Source organism: Typha angustifolia, chromosome 7, assembly GCF_048772165.1.
Source record: "Typha angustifolia cultivar Huaian chromosome 7, ASM4877216v1, whole genome shotgun sequence".
Lineage (NCBI taxonomy): Eukaryota > Viridiplantae > Streptophyta > Magnoliopsida > Poales > Typhaceae > Typha > Typha angustifolia.
This window is the reverse complement of record NC_133245.1, coordinates 2,732,899-2,749,350: the sequence shown is the minus strand read 5'-3', so window position 1 is coordinate 2,749,350 and position 16,452 is coordinate 2,732,899. Positions and strand designations below refer to the sequence as shown.

The 16,452-nt window shown below is 37.2% G+C and overlaps 3 protein-coding genes across 6 annotated transcripts; 1 reads left to right on the top strand and 2 right to left on the bottom strand.

Moving 5' to 3' along the window:
- Window positions 1–2,635: 2,635 nt before the first annotated feature.
- On the top strand, window positions 2,636–5,070 carry LOC140763088 (auxin-responsive protein IAA30-like). Its single transcript, XM_073101134.1, has 5 exons — window positions 2,636–2,942; window positions 3,711–3,958; window positions 4,325–4,466; window positions 4,567–4,628; window positions 4,762–5,070. The coding sequence occupies exons 1-5, from the start codon at window positions 2,713–2,715 to the stop codon at window positions 4,797–4,799; spliced, it is 720 nt and encodes a 239-aa protein (XP_072957235.1). The 5' UTR covers window positions 2,636–2,712; the 3' UTR covers window positions 4,800–5,070.
- A 422-nt stretch (window positions 5,071–5,492) lies between these two features.
- LOC140763324 (putative uridine kinase C227.14) lies at window positions 5,493–10,417 on the bottom strand. 4 transcript variants are annotated; one of them, XR_012104816.1, is made up of 13 exons: window positions 10,259–10,417; window positions 9,178–9,314; window positions 9,048–9,091; window positions 8,632–8,709; window positions 8,225–8,417; window positions 8,112–8,142; window positions 7,967–8,025; window positions 7,709–7,782; window positions 7,163–7,249; window positions 6,810–7,062; window positions 6,655–6,716; window positions 6,549–6,577; window positions 5,742–5,789 (listed from the first exon to the last, which is right to left on the bottom strand). XR_012104816.1 is itself a non-coding variant. In XM_073101456.1 (12 exons), exons 1-12 carry the CDS (start codon window positions 10,329–10,331, stop codon window positions 5,703–5,705), a joined length of 954 nt encoding a protein of 317 aa, XP_072957557.1. In that variant the 5' UTR covers window positions 10,332–10,417; the 3' UTR covers window positions 5,493–5,702. The 4 variants fall into 4 exon arrangements, 1 of the variants encoding a protein (XP_072957557.1); XR_012104817.1 differs by having other exon boundaries at window positions 5,760–5,789; window positions 6,838–7,062; XM_073101456.1 differs by lacking the exon at window positions 6,810–7,062 and having other exon boundaries at window positions 5,493–5,789.
- A 574-nt stretch (window positions 10,418–10,991) lies between these two features.
- On the bottom strand, window positions 10,992–15,560 carry LOC140763206 (F-box/LRR-repeat protein 17). The gene is made up of 11 exons (XM_073101289.1): window positions 14,919–15,560; window positions 13,873–13,974; window positions 13,438–13,582; window positions 13,159–13,343; window positions 12,897–13,001; window positions 12,650–12,747; window positions 12,274–12,509; window positions 12,126–12,192; window positions 11,960–12,045; window positions 11,343–11,441; window positions 10,992–11,227 (listed from the first exon to the last, which is right to left on the bottom strand). Exons 1-11 carry the CDS (start codon window positions 15,449–15,451, stop codon window positions 11,165–11,167), a joined length of 1,719 nt encoding a protein of 572 aa, XP_072957390.1. The 5' UTR covers window positions 15,452–15,560; the 3' UTR covers window positions 10,992–11,164.
- Between the last annotated feature and the right edge of the window lie 892 nt (window positions 15,561–16,452).

Below are 16,452 nucleotides of genomic sequence, written 5' to 3'. Positions count from 1 at the left end.
CCATGAATGCGTCCACGTACGTGTGCACGTAAATATCCACATCTATGAGCCCGTACGTGCACATGCTCTTGCCCCTAAGCTTTGCCAACTCATGCACGTGTGACGTGTCAAATGTGATAGGTCTAGTGTTGGTAGGAAGGAGGAGCAGTCATTTGGTTTGATGGAGAGAGAGAGAGAGAGAGAGATATGCCTCATTTATTGCTAGCCCAATCAATTGGGAAGGTTGGACTCCAAAATTAAGAAGAAGAAGAAATATATATATATATATATATATTTAACTTGAAGGGAGGTAAAAGTTGACTTATAACGTTGCTTTTTAAATGGATTTGGGTTTTGTATAACTAATTCTTGAGTTATAAATGAGTCAATCTTATAAATATTCGCATCATGTTTAGTTTTATACTGTTGACTCAATTTAGCTCGGTCAATTATATAAGTTGAGTAGAGTCAACTCATCGATTAGCTATCTCATGATATTATATATAAATCGATAGAAATAATAAGACATAATTCTTATTTATCTTCGTCTCAAATTCTCCTCTTCTCAAATCTCCTTTATCTGCCACCTTTTCACTGACTCCGGATCAAGCAATACATATTTATATAATTCAATATTTTTCAATCAAATTTTTTAATATCAAAAAAAGATGTGTAATGATATCATTTCAACCAAAAAAAAATTTAAAAAAAAAGAGGAAAATTTTGCTTTTAAGCTTCATTAATTAATATTCCATGTATCCCAACCTACTATATCCTACCCCCAACAAATCCATATAAAAGCAGAGACCAATGCCTCCCAATTGCAAATTGGCAAGAAGAGATCAGCATTTATTGTGGAAATCTCTTGAGATCCAGTCTTGAATGAAAGAAAGAAAGAAAGAATGAATGGAAAACTTGGACCGGTCCAAATACTTTGACAAGTAGTTGTGATGCCAACCATATGGACAAGAATTAGGAGGCATCTATTGACTTATATATCATATATATCATATATATTATAGAGAGTCCTTTGATCAAATCTCACACAGCTATGCAACTTTTAAAGCTAGGCTACATTCCGGTACATGTTGGCATCAGAGACTTCAAGAGCATCAGTCCATTAGGTTGACTTTTTGCACCCTAGATAATTTAAGTAGGACTAAATTATTTTGCACCCTTGGGACTTATCATTTATTTTTAAACTAAAAAATAAATATAAATTTATATAAATGAAAGTTTTATATTTTTTTTTAGATATTGATAGATACGACAAGATTTGAACTCGCCACATCTGATCTCGACACCATATTGACTCACTAACTAATTTAAAAATTAATTAATTATACATATATATATATATATATAATTTTGTAGGAGTTAAATAGAAAATAACCTTCACATTTCAGGGCATTTTGCCCCCAAATTTTTAATTTATGGATGTTTCCTATCAAACCAAGACCACTTATTTGCTGGACTAATACGTGTAGTCCCAAAAGATATGAAAATATCGATACCAATCTCGAATCAATATATATTTCTTGTGCTACCAAAATAGCAACCGTATAGTTAATACAAAGATTTTAATATTTCATTATAATCTAAACTATAGTGAGAGCAAAGTCATACGAATAAAAGTTATATTTTAATTTCAAGCATAATCACATGAGAGCACTTTCAAATTTACCATAAAATTCTATATATATATAAACCATATTTAATAGGCAAGGGTATATATGTCATTTACTACTTCGGCCACAAAATTTATTATGGAGTTGTGAAGGTGGGGAGAGAGAGAGAGAGAGACACGAGTTCGGCGCACATGGGAGCGGGCTTCCCGACAGGCGAACAGGCGCACATGGGTCCTTGGTCCCCCCACCAACCATGGAATCTTCTCACATGCGCCACACCTATTTATTTTTCTCGTTTTATTTATTCTATCACCACCCCCATTTTCTTCTTATTTATTTTAGAAACCCCTGGAATATTATTACGTATTTAGACCAATAATTATTTAGCACGAGCACGGGAAATGAACCACTATCATCCCTCAATCAAACCTCTTTAGTTTTTTAAAGAATTAACCTCCATTTTATATCATAATGATGCCCTCGCAGGTTTGTTTTTTTATTAAAAAGAATTATAATAATTTCTATAATTAAAAGGCTTTGACTGTTTTTCTTTGAGAGTAAGATTTAATTTTTGGATGAAAAGTGTGATGGTCGTAATTAAATTAAAAGAAATTTAAGAGAGTAAGGTATACTCTTATTTATTTATTTTAAGTTATAAAACAAGGGGAGAAATGTAAGTTTAGTAGGATTAATGATGGTCCCATCGAAGAGTCCGCCACTTCCAGCGAAGCCGAATACTTCCACAACTCCGCTTTCCGGGAACTCGAGATCGGCGACTTCTCGGTCTCCGCCGCCGATTAATCGCCGCCGCGCACTCCCAAGACGAGGCCCACGTGGGCCCACCTGGGCCTCTCCGATCCACCGGCGCCGTTGCGTCATCTGGCGTCACGTCTCCCTCCCGACACAGCGGGCACGTGTCGTCCTCTCGCGGGGTCGGACGGTTGCGCCAATCATATTGATATGCACCGGACCATGCGTAGGAAAAAGGTTCTCATCACTACATTATTGTTGCTCGCTCTCTCTCTCTTTCACTCACTAATAAGTGCATGTACAAGGAAATAAGAATAAGAGAAAAGGAAGGTGAGGAGAGATCTGATCTCATCTAATGGAGGGTGGTTTAGCTGTGTTAGGTCTAGAGGAAACCGAGCTGAGGCTTGGATTGCCGGGCGGCGGCGATGGGGAGCCGACGAAGATCTCCGGTAAGCGGGGCTTCTCGGAGACGATAGATTTGAAGTTAAAGTTGCAAACATCAGTGGTGGATACAAAGGAGGTGGCGAAGGAGAAGAACATCCTCGGATGCAACACCAGTAATCCTGAGAAGCCTCCTGCTCCCAAGTACGTTGTCTTCTTAATCTCACGTATATATATATATATATTCTTATTCTTTGGTTTTTGTTTGTGATGCTTTCATATCTACATATATATATAGATCACAAAAGGATTTTGCATGTGATAGAAGAAAAGAGTTTAACTGTGGTTATAAGTATCTCTAGCTAGCTTTAATTTGTTTCTCAATAAGTACTTAATTTGTCTAGTTATTCTTCCATCATAATCATTTCTATATGTATACATAACTAATAACTAGCTATAACTATGTACAAGTTCTACTAGGGAAACACTTTAACATATATTTGCCACTATCTTCTATATGTCATATATATATATATATATATATATATATATATATAACTTAATATGCATGCAATATTTTTTAAAAAGGTGGGGAGTTGGTCTACCACCAACTCAACATTCAGTGGCCATCATCATCATGGGCTGGCTATGAGTGGATGACTAAAATTAACCAAATGGCTAAGATGTTGTTGGTTGTTAACAACTTACAAATTATACACTTATTAAGCTTAATGGAGATGTTTGCAGGATAACTTGTTTGGTAGAAGAAAACAAAAGAGCTAGCCGAAGGCGTACTATATATTTACGACACCCACATGAGAACATTGATGAGTAAATTAAACAAGTAGTCCTTCTAAAGTTTATTAGTCCTAGCTCTATATTAATAGAAATTTAAGGTTGATTTTATATGTGTGTGTGTGTGTATATATATATATATTGATCATTTTAAGTCTCATTTTCATATATAATTAGGGCACAAGTGGTAGGTTGGCCACCAGTTCGATCATACAGGAAGAACATCCTCGCCCTCCAACCGGAGAAAGGGAGCAAGGAAGAGGGCGAGAAATCCGGCGGCAGCCCGGCGGCGGCGGCGGCCGCCTTCGTGAAGGTGAGCATGGACGGCGCGCCGTACCTTCGCAAGGTGGACCTGAAGATGTATAGGAGCTACCAAGAACTCTCCAAGGCATTGGAGAAGATGTTTAGCTCATTCACCATTAATGGTAAGCAAATAAACCAAAAATAATAATAATCCAGCATGAAGTGTGTATATATATATATATATATATACATGGAATATTATATGTAAGGTGGCATGGCAATAACAGTAGACATATTGAACACAATAGTCATGTGATTGCCAGGACATTGCACCCCATATTGGTAGCTGTATCTGTACCCATTATTGGCAGTCTTGTGCTAACTCAATTAATGTCTGAATTGTTCTTGCATGCATGGGTGCACAGCTCACTATGGGGGATTAATTTAACTTATATATATATATATGATGAAATAGTTTAATTAGCATTTATTTAACTAGGGAGGTCTTGGAGTAATAACTATTACTTTTTATTTTATTGGAAATCTAGGCAACTGCAGCTCTCAGGGAGTAACTGGGAAGGACATCACAAGCGAGAGCAAGTTGATGGATCTCTTAAATGGTTCTGAGTATGTTCCCACTTATGAAGACAAAGATGGGGACTGGATGCTTGTTGGAGATGTTCCATGGGAGTAAGTCTCTTTAATTAATCACAATAAGCAGCATTATTTTTTTCATTTTTTATTTGTTTATTTTGGAGTGTTAACCATTAATTTTACATAATAATATCAGGATGTTTGTGGAATCATGCAAGCGTCTTCGGATAATGAAAGGATCGGAAGCCGTCGGACTTGGTTAGTATATATCTCACTCTAATTGCTTTACTTTATAAGACATATATAGGTAGTAGTTCTTCATTTACTAGATATTTTAGACTAATTTGTTTGATTTCTTCACAATAATCTTATTACTCCCTCTTAATTTCAGCACCAAGAGCAATGGAAAAGTGTAAGAATAGAAGCTAATTAAGAAGGGTGGCCTCAGTATATGGATCAAGCAAGGCATTACAGTCTGTGTTTGTATTTTTTTTTTTTTCTCTTTTCTTTTTTGTTGTTGTTGTTGTTCTTCTTGTTGTTGTTATATATAAGTTGATAAATCTGTCAGTATAATATATAGAACTATTTCTCTTTAATTCCAACGGACAAGAAGCAAGCAATGTAATTTGTTCTCCAGCGCTTTGCTGTATGTCTACATTGCTCTTCAATGCTGTGTTCAATAATATTATGTTTAATTTCATACCATTATTGCAGATGGGATGGTGGTTTCATTCCATGAATGTAACTGGATCTTATCATAGGATTCCCTATATTTATGTATTGATCATCTTTAATTTGGTCAGTATCCACAGTTAATAAGCTGTACAACCAGCTGGAGGAGGGACCAATCCATGTGCATAGTGATGGCCATTGGTTTATATATTCCTAGCTTCATACTGATATTGGCATAGTGGAGACCATTATATATTATATGGTATATCCACTTTATTGAGGCTACAAGGTAGAAGAATATAAGATTCACAAAGAAAATAGTGCATAGTTTCAAAGTCTAATCCTCATAAGAAGATCTACTTCCTTCAAAGAGGAGGCTTGCAGTTTCTTGAGAGTAAAAATTGGACTTCTTGTATACTAATTAAGTCCATCCTCATGCATATGGTGGAATTTTTCAGGACATATTCCTTCTTCATTACACCAACATAATTGAGGGTATTTCTCGCTATGTAAACTGAGTACAAATGAATAGTTTTACCTTCTCCCAGAAATTAAGAAATAAATAAGATTGGTGTTCAACTTTTATTACGTATCCATGCCAACCAAAGTTTAAGTATGAGAAAGTGCCACATTCCACGAGGAAATTACATGAACTTAGTCTCAGAAGTCAACTGACTTAATCACAAGATCTGCATTCTTCTTTGACTTCAGGATGAGCTCTGCATTTGGCCGGTCATTGTAGCCAACCTGTTTTTTGGTTTTTTTTCATCAAGACAAAAGTTGTCCAGTTGAGGTGCACTCTTGAAAAATATATGTTGGGCATGTTTCTAGACATGGAAAGGTCTTGATTTATCTCAAAATAAGGCATAAAATTGAGAAATTTGCATGTAATTGAGAAAACACACAACACACATCTTAAGCTGTAATTAAAGTATCTTAAAAAATATTACAAACCTTTTAGAAAAATATAAGACTCTTCAGAATGAGATGCTTCAGAATATCGCTTGCAAAATATTGCAAACTAGAATTAATTAAATAATGGACTAATTTTAATTGTGATCAGCAAGTATTCAACAATAAACAAAATTATTGATTAGTCAATAGTACTGAAGTATTCTGTGACTATGTAGTGACAGCCGTTTGTGAATCAGACAATTAATGAAACATATGACTTAAACCAACTAGCAGAGCTATATCAACTAGATCAATTCACAGATAATAAAACTGCCAAAAACTATTATGTTTTATGTAATTAATATATGTTGATATACAATCTACCTAGCCAATTGTTGATTTAAAAACTGTTCATTACCATGTCAAACACTAAAATAAGTAGGTAACTGATACATAGATATATTAGTATATAGGAGCTCATTTTTTTCTCAGATAATTGAAGAAATCTTAAGAGAACACCATGAAATATACTACACAAAGCTATTTTGTTATGTAACTCAACTCTCCAACAAGAGAAGACAGATGGCCGACCAAAGGAAAAGAAAATCTTACCCTCCATTCTGCAATGTGGGGCTCCTTTCCTACAAAGAGCAAATCAGAAAAATAAGGATGTGCATCATAAGTATGAAACACAACTACTAATTGCTAATAGCAGTACCTGTAAAGATGTGCCTCTTCAGAACTCTTTGCATTGCAATGTCAATATCAATGTCAAGGAACCTAAAAACATTTGAGCACAATTGCACATAAAAAATAAGTAAAACTAATCACAATCCACAAGCAAATAGAAAATTCATGATCAAATTTGAGTACCAAATAATTAGAAGATTGAGCATGTTACATCTTAATGCCACTCAAAAACACCAAGATCCATCCATGGTCATTCCAATGGCCATTGGCATTCTATTTCATCAACACTTTACAGGCGTAATAAATGTTCGCCCTTTTCTTATACGTGTTGGCATGCCGACAGGGACATATCATCTGTTCTGAGCGAAGACTAAGGGGGTGAAAACCAACAGGCCTTAACCATACCTCTCATAGAGAAGGACCTTTACATAGATTACTATCAAATTTAAGCCAGGAAAAAATATCCATGTCAACTTGGAAGTCAAACAACAAAAGCAAATTTACTGTCTTGTTGCATGCCACTAACATGGACTTACCATTTCTCATCAAATACAGTGTACACCTCCTTCCAAATGTCCTCTTCCAAGAATAAGTAATTTCCCTCTACAATCACTATTTTGTGCCTGCCAAATATAAGATACAGGAAAAGATAGAGCAATCAATAAAAGTCCGTGTCTGTTTAACTAATCAAGTCCTTATGTGCTTGCGTGTAACTATACTCTACAAACTTATGCAAAAAGTGACAATTCTCCTGAATACTCTAGAAAATGGTTCACTATCTTTTCTGCTAAAGGAAGGCTGAGTTTTCTGCTGGTTAATTTCTCCAGTCAAAGTGCTTTTTGGTACGCCAAAAGAAAATGGAGAAGTTGACTTCTAGCAATTTTTTTGAAAATAAGTGTTTCTCTAACCAAAAGGGGAAAAAAAATATCGTACTATAGTGATGTACTACTATATGTAAGAAGTAAAGGTGATGCATCCAGGTAAGATGCATAAATTAGACCATCTGCATGCAATCAATACACAGAATTTCCAATAAATACCATTTGAAGGTCGACTGAAGACCATAAAAATGGATAACTTACTGGGGTCCGACAAAAATGTCATTTTCTATAGGATCGCCAACACCGTGATCAAATGATGGTGCGTAAACTGATCCCTGCAAACCATCCATCATTACAAGATTGTTAAAACATGAAAATCTCCATCTACTAATTTAACCATGCATAGGTTCTAAAGAATATTGTGACAATTCAAATGCAGAAAAAGAGATCAATATATATATATATATATATATATATATATATATATTGATAGAAAGGTCTTCTTTAAGAGTAGACTACCTCACTCCTTAGAGTATGTAAACATTTAAGTAGCAGATCTGGATTGAATGTCCATGGTGCTGAATTATTATTTTTTTCGGGGTCAGTACTTTTTGTGCATAAGATCCCTCTATTGTGATTGAGTAATCCAAGGTAGATTTCTCACCTCCTCTTCTTGCATGTGCTTCCTTCGGATTCTAGAAGCACCAGAAATAATATTACTGTCATGCCACAAGCAACATACTCTTGATATAGTTAATATGGCAGAGAAGATCTAACCTCCATGGCATCCAGCTGGGAACGATAAAGATGGAAACCATCCATAGGTAGCACTGTGGCAACTTCATCAGGTGGAACCATTAAATCCATTTCCAAGACTTTCTGGGACCAAATCACATTTACTCGATGAATCACTTCAGACGCCACAGTTGTCTTGCCGGCACCAGGTGGACCAGCCAAACCTACGATATATCTGAAAGTGACACTACTACTACTTCAGCGCAGTACAGGAATGTCCTATAAACTGTTCTTTCTATAAAAAATTCAAGACTCCTATTTCTTGATAGATAACATGCTTCTTAATAACAAGCATTTACCAATATGATATAAAAATGCATATGCTTCATCATTCTAAGAAGTATATCCATATCCAGAACCATGAGACTATTACAGGAAGAGGAACTTACTTCGAATTATTATCCTTATTCTTTACTGCTGTAGAAATAAGACGTTCAGCTAAAGTGTCATACACCTCTTCAATAGACCTTGAAATTTAGAACAGGGTTAGTCTCTTATCATTTAAACCAGAGTTTCAAATTCTTCATCTAAATGATGACAACTCAGTATGTACAGCATATCTAAATTGTATTTAATGAGGATTCAGAAGATAAAATGAGACAAAACTAATACAGAAGCAAAATTTGAGACAGAGGAGTATGGGAACAACAGGAGCTTCGCAGTCCAAAAAAATACTTCATTAGTTCGCTTGCATGAAAACTTTATTAAGTGATGGAATAGAATAGTCCCATTTTACTATCAGTTAGGCAACTAATCCTCAACTGTAATAGACCTTCACCTAGAAAATCAGCAATGCATCATGTACCTGCCTACTAGAACAGGGGCTTCTTGTCTCTCAAGACATAGAACCTGAAACAGAAAAGGCAGTCAAACATCAAAAATAGTGATTATTTAGTACATGATTACTAAGTTGGCTTTAAAAATAAGACACTCACCTTCTGGTTCTTTTTGTGCACTGTATTGGCCCAGCTTTGATATCTGGTTCTTGTAGTCAGCGTTTGTAATGCCCTTGTAGGAGGGACTAATCCCAAGTAATGATGCCATTTGATATCTCTCCTACGTGGCCATGGCTCTGCCAAAATATTATCGCAGAGAGAGAGAGAGAGACAATCATGGCCATCTCAGCATCAATTTCGGAAATTACAAAGACTGATAGGGAGAGCAAAGCAAACTGGTGCATAAAAGTATGCAAGAGAAAATTCTATGCTATATAGCAAGGACTACAAGTAATTCAGAATGGACTAGAGAACTTCCATAATTCATATTGCAATTAAATATCCTGATTGGAAATCATGCGGAAACACATGTGAAGAAAAATTGTGGGGCATATTATACAATGTTCACTAAATCCATTTATTTTTCACCAAAAGTTTTTTATGTATTAATACCAATTTTCCTCTAAAGAGAGAGAAACAAGCTGTTAGCCAAGATGACATAATTGAAGGGAAAAGTCAAACACAGATGCACTACGAAATTATTTCAGATAGGTCAAAATTACATGATCCTGGAAAAATAAACGTCCTGCCAATCCTATGCAAGCAAGCAAGCAAAATTCATACCAAACGACGGGGATCTGAGTAAATAATAGCAGCAATCATAGCCTCGGAAAAATTGCCAAAGAAGAGGTACATGAAGGTGTCTAGTTTGCGGACATGTGCAGTAATAAAGTTGGATAGTACTTAACTAATATTATCTTCAATATTACCATTTAAAAAGGAAAAATAAATAAATAAACTTTGTTACTACCACTCAACCATGAACCACCTAAAACCCGCATCAGATGCCCACGAGATCGGGCTCCAAAAACCCAAATCAGATAAGTCTAGGAACAATTCGTGCTACAAAGAAGGATCCGTCGTGCATCCCGGCAAGAGAATGCAACAGAGCAATATCAGATCGCAGAAAAGATTCAATTTTCTCGACGAATTCATGGCTTCAAAGCCCATCGGCTTAGCGATGTAGCGACGGAGACGATGTAGCGAAGGAGAAACTAAGAGAGGGTAGGGGATCGCATACCGAATGAAGAAAAGCGGCATAGCTGCGTCCTGCTGTGGGAGAGCGAGAGCGAGAGCGATAGCTCGAGCTCCATCTCTTCGTTTTGAGATGCCGCTCGAATCCGTTCCTAGCTATATATCAAATGCTCCCTTTGAGGGATTTTCTCATTAAGCACCCTCGACTCTTACATATTCTTCAGTAAAAAATCAGAAAAACACCTTAGGCGACACTTGCCTTTTTACCTTTGATCCTCAAATCGAGAAATGTCCTCTTATTTCTCGACGAAAATTGCATTTAGCACCCTAGATATAATTTTATTCTATTATCTTTATGTTTTTCCCTGAATTTTTTTTTTTTTTGTGCGATAAAATTTCACCAAGTTTTTAAGCTAACAGAGCAAGTTGTCAAATTAATCATAATCCTAGGATAATTCGAACCAAACATTTCAAATTTGAAGCAAACGAAATACTTGTACACTTGTAGTGAGATATTTAAAATAGGTATTTTGTGGGTCTTGGTAGCTTTAGCTCCTCTGCAGGCTTACATCCAAACGTATGTTAGATTGGCATTCATTTGCATCCTTTATAGGAAGAAATGCCACGGCATGTAGGTCAGCTGGATACACCTGCAGCACTGCAGTGCATTCACAGGTAAATCAAAGTGGCTTTATTCTTGAAGAGCAGAGTAGCACAATTGAGCTGCATCTTATTCTTACACAGTTCTGAATCTAAATAGTCCAATTTCTAGAGACAAGTTAATCTGAACAGTGGCAGCAGCCCAGCACAACACTCGGTACAACAGAACATTAGAATTAAATGAGGTTAACACCTCAATTGTAAGTTAAACACATCACCGGCAATCAACAGATTGTGGCTGAAATAATCAGATCGACCTGGTAGTATACAACAGTAATTCCTGCATTGCTATTTACTCGACATGCACGGTGCATTGGCCCCGCCTTACCCTCTTTCGCTTCTCATCTTCTGATGACTAGCCAACAGAAAGGGAAAGGGAAATATCAGATGTGGTCGAATGAGAAGATCTAAAGCATTAGGATGGCAGTACAGTTAGTGACTATACTGCAACTCTAGAAGTGTGGGCTCACCTGCTGTACAAGGAAATGGGGGACTTGAACCCTTTTGGAGCCATCTGCTAAACGTTTGCGTGGTAAAATATTTTCAGCAGCACCAAACTCATTGAGAACCTGCAAAAAGTTTGAAAAACGGTTATGAGCATTTGACGGTTCAAGTTCCACATATGGCAGGGATAGCTAAAATGTAAGTGCTCTAAGTTAAACTCCAAGAATAAAACAGATAGGCCCAAGATATGCTAGCATTGGATTGTCAAATGATTTTTCATCAGGAGCATGGGCAAAGGCATTTAGCATATAAGATTGGATGAACCCGGCTAAGAAATACTATGAATCTAGATTTTTTTAACAAAGTTTCTTGTGCTCAATTGATTTCCATCTCTTATGTGATGAAAAGCACCTGTAGGTAATTCATCCTAACATATTAATGCTCTTTTTTCAGATTATAAATGGAGCAAGTGTTTTTAATATTTTCAATGCCAATCCAATTTATTTATACATTGTTATTGTAAATGTCTAAATGATAAGCCTTTGGTGCATTGCTCATTAGCAGAAACTACCAAAGCATGAATTATGTAATTAAATTCAATAAAAAACACCATCTTATGCTAATCAAGTCTAAGCATTAGTACCTGGTTCCTAATGGCTCCAATCAGCATTTCTTGGCATCCAGAAGCATGCACATTCTCCAAATTAGGACACTGGAGCAGCAATCTTTCTGCAGAAAATTTCACAGCATTATGAGTAATAATGCTGCTTTTTTTCACACTCGAAGTCTAAGGAGATGCACTAACGAACCTGGATGTAGATTTGTACAAGAGTTGAGATTGAGATCGTTAAGTTCTGGACAGTTCAAGTATAAGGCCTGCAGTGGACAAAAGTTAACCCAAGAACAAATAATAGCTACAGAAAAGCATAAGGATAGAAGTTCATATCGTGTATTTACATCTAAGCCAGAACAGCCCCACAAACTGAGCTTCTTCAAATGTCCATGTTTTATAATTAGCTTTTGGTAAATTGGTTGAGGCTTTGTCATGGGCTTCTGACACCATTTAAGTTCTTTACTTCCTTCACTAATATGTGATTTGTCTTCTTCAGGTTGAGAAGTAACGACACAAATACTCATCCCACAGTCTATAAGCTGAAGAAGGGGCAATTGGGCTGTGGCGAATTGGATTCCACCTGGAAAATTGTGAGGTAAAGACGAAAATTATGCAGTGCATTCTTAAGAAGAAATGGAAGAACAAGAACTATTAGTGACTTTTCCTACTGCGTTACTTGGGGCATAAGCAACAGTGGAACAGCTAGGATCTGATGCTTACTTGAAGTAATGTTAGGACAAAGAGCAAGGAGGAGTCTGGATAAAGATTGAGGGAACACATTGCATATCATTCCAATTCCACTATCAGTTATGCTCGATCTGAATTTACAAGCAATGCATGGGGTGAGTTTAACTGGCGATCGCAATTGATATAATAATAAATTTTGATTTAGCAGTTTAATCATCATATCCAGATATTAATGCAAGGAATTTTGCAGTTTGTGTTCATAAATGCAAACAAGACATACCCGCTTAAGTCAAGCAACTCCAAACTCTGATAAGATGAAACTATAGCAGCCACGGCTGCATCAGTGATTTTCGAACCCAGAACCAATGACAGCATTCGCAGGGACCTGAACAAGCCAAAAGAACTTTGTTAAGGACCTAATGCTAGTTCCTCAAGATTGCTGTAGACAGTATGGACATATCATATAAAGGTCTATGAATTCAATTCCCAGATTGCAAAGGATGAACAAAGCGAACACTTGTGCGTATAGGAAAAATGAGTACCTCAGGTTAGCGCTTGCTAGAGCAAGCACAGCTTCATTGCAAAGCCGAATTGATGCTACATGTGTGTTTCTTAATCTCGGGCATGTACGGCCTAGACTATCCATCATTGTAACAATATCCGTGGAGTCATTTTCTTGTCGAGTAAAATCAAGAGAAATCTCTTTCAGGTTAGGACAGTTGATGACCTATAAGGAATAAATGAAATTAAGAGAGGAAAAAATAATAACTTGCTCTTTGATCGGATGGAGAAAAACCATAATAATGTACAAAAATAGTTACCGATTTTGACAGACAATAAAGATCTGACAGCCACAATGTTGACAAGCTTGAAGAACAGAGATTGAGAAAACCAAGATTTGTGCATCCCTCAACTTTCAGAATGGAAAGACTCCGCTTCTCCCCGACAAATCGGCATAATTCATCCCTGCAAGTCAAAAGCCCATTAAGGAGCAAAGAAAAACATATTTGAAATATTGTTTTGACACATTGCTTTATATAACCTCATATATAGAATCACTGAAGATACATAGTAAACACCTTATATTATAAGGTGAAATACCAAATTGCAAAGAAAAATTAGTTAGCGTCTTGTCTAAAAATCAAGAAGTCCGTACCAATAAATATAGTGAAAGACATTATCTAGCTAATGTCTTGCCCTAAAAATTAAGAGTACACTAATCAGGTGTGAAAAAACTCAGTAAGTGATTGGCATACCCAGTCATCCGATTTACTGCACCGTCGGCAACACTGATCTCAAAGGCTTCTAAGCTAGGGCATGAAAATGCAACACAAGCTAGCATAGTAGCATCAACATCACTGCATTTCAGTAGAAAAAACACATCCATTAGAACACATCCAATTTTTTAACCAGATCAGCACTACTACCCAACTTCATCAGATATTGTACAGCAGATAAAGGCATGTGGGGATGGGATCAACATTTTTGACCACTTATTACTTGTTTTCTTTCACATCAGTTAGATTAAAGTAAAGGATCCAACAGGTAAGTGATAGAATAGTGTATATATACAAGAACCTCATTATATGTGTGTTGTAGACGCAGAAAAATATTGTGAAAAAGGTGAAAGAAAATGAATTGTAAAAAAACCTAAATATGGTGCAAATAAATCATCTTTCAAGATAAATCATCGTAAAATCCAATGTTTAAAACTGGAAAATGTATTAAAAATCAACAAAATGATTGATCTAGCACTCCTTGTAAGGAGCCACGCAGAATATAGTATCTAAGCTCAAATGATCAAAGGCCTTGGTGATCTGAAGACCCTTGTTAGGGTTGAGCTGTAAAAACATCAAACCCCAGATCCAAATAGATATCTTGGAACTGAGACTAAAAAGAAAAGGAAAAACAGCCCTGCAACTAGCAATCACATCCAAGTTAAACCCACAAGAAGCCTGATCCATACTTCTCTTATTTACAGCAACCAAATCCAACACAAACGACGGATCTGTGCTTAAATGCTTAAAGCATGTAACTTACGTGATCACTCTTCTTTCAAGTAGAGCAGATCTTGCAGACTAGGACCAGCATTTCTTTCAAAAATCATCAAAGTCTAGATCCAAAAGAAAGAGATCAGAAGCAGGAACCTAACTCCTCTCATTTGTATAAAAGAGTCGTAAATTTAATTAAATCGCTTAAAACATTTGATCTTTTTATTTCAAAATTCTTAGTTCATTTCAGTTCTTCGGCCCACCAACCAAATCCTCCTTCACACTTCCCGGATCGAGAAGAAAGCCCTAACCTTTCCATCCTTAGACTGAGCCTCGCCAAACCAGCACACTTATGCAGCACCGATCCCACGAACCCGATCTGCGACCTCGGCGAAACCCTAAGTCTAAGCTCCTCCGCCGACCTCCACACCCTCTTCACACACTCCCTCCACCCCTTACACACCGCCGCCGCCCCCATGAGCTCCTTCGGAGAAAGCCGCCTCAACACCTCGGCCAAGCACGCGAGCGGCACGATCCCATCACCGACTGAGACGACCTCTTCCGCCTCCTCCGCCTCCAGCTGCGCTTCCAAGAGCGGCGTGGCGAGCACCGCCAAATCCGCAACCTCAACCGACGGCGCCGGAGAGGCGCGGTCGTCGTCGAAGGAGAGAGCGCGGCGGAGGTCGGAGCGAGGGGGGAGGGGTTGACCGTCGGTGGAGGGGCAGACGTGGCCCTTCTTGGGGAGGCCGCAGCGACCACAGTTGTAGCTGCCGCGCTTCTTTTGGGGAGCGCGATTCGCCGCGGCGGCGGCGACGCCGGAGATGGTGGAGGAATCAGGGAGCATGGAGCTAGGATTAGGGTTAGGTTTGCGAGCGGGGAGAAAGAGAGAGAGAGAGAGAGAGAGAGAGAGGCGACGAGAAATGGAGATGGATGGAAGAAATAGGAGGAGGGGAGATGGATTCGGGTGGTAGGGTTTTGTCGGAAAAGCGGGGCGGGAGATTAGACTTGGTTTCGCGCCATTCCTTCACGTGCAAGTACGGGGTGGATTGGAGGGAAAAAAAAAAGACATGTAAATTACCAAATGCACCTCGCGCAGTCGTTGTGGGATCGTGCGAGTTGGTTATTTAACCGGAAAAAGAAAACGAAAATAAAAAGGATACCTTTTGCATATCACCACCTCAAATTTACGTATATCTATAACACTATTCTCAAACATGAAATATGTCAAAAAACAAGGAGAGCGTTACAATTAAGCTAAAATTTATGTGCTGATTTGTAAAATCTCAATAAAAATTGGAGCGTCACAATTTTCTTTTTCTCTTTTTTAACGTTTTTATTAATTACCATAAAATTTAGGACATAAAAAATGGTGAACCAAATCTTAGCCAGGATTCACATCCAAAAGGAATGGCAACTGGCAAGTGATCCATAACATAGGTAAGCAGTGATTTTGGGCTTCAAACAGGTTAGATTCGATGGAGTTCAAACTCAGATATAGGACCATGTAGTCTTATTTAGTTTGAGGCTAAGCCTTAATTATAATTAGTTGATTTTATTTTATTTTTTTACATTTATAGAGAGTAAATTTAATTAGATATTAAAAAATAAAAAAATTTATTTAGTTATTTAACTGGGTTAAGAGTTTCTTAATCAATTCAGAGAAGATCCCTGAACTCAAAGCAAACAAAGCTTTAGACTCTAATTATATTTTTCATATGTTATGCTATTATCTATATCATGGTATGGAATATACAAGCGATCATCACAGAGAAGATGTGGTTAATAACATGCATGCATGATAGAACACTGATAAGATAATTTACGATTCAACCGGGTCGATCTATA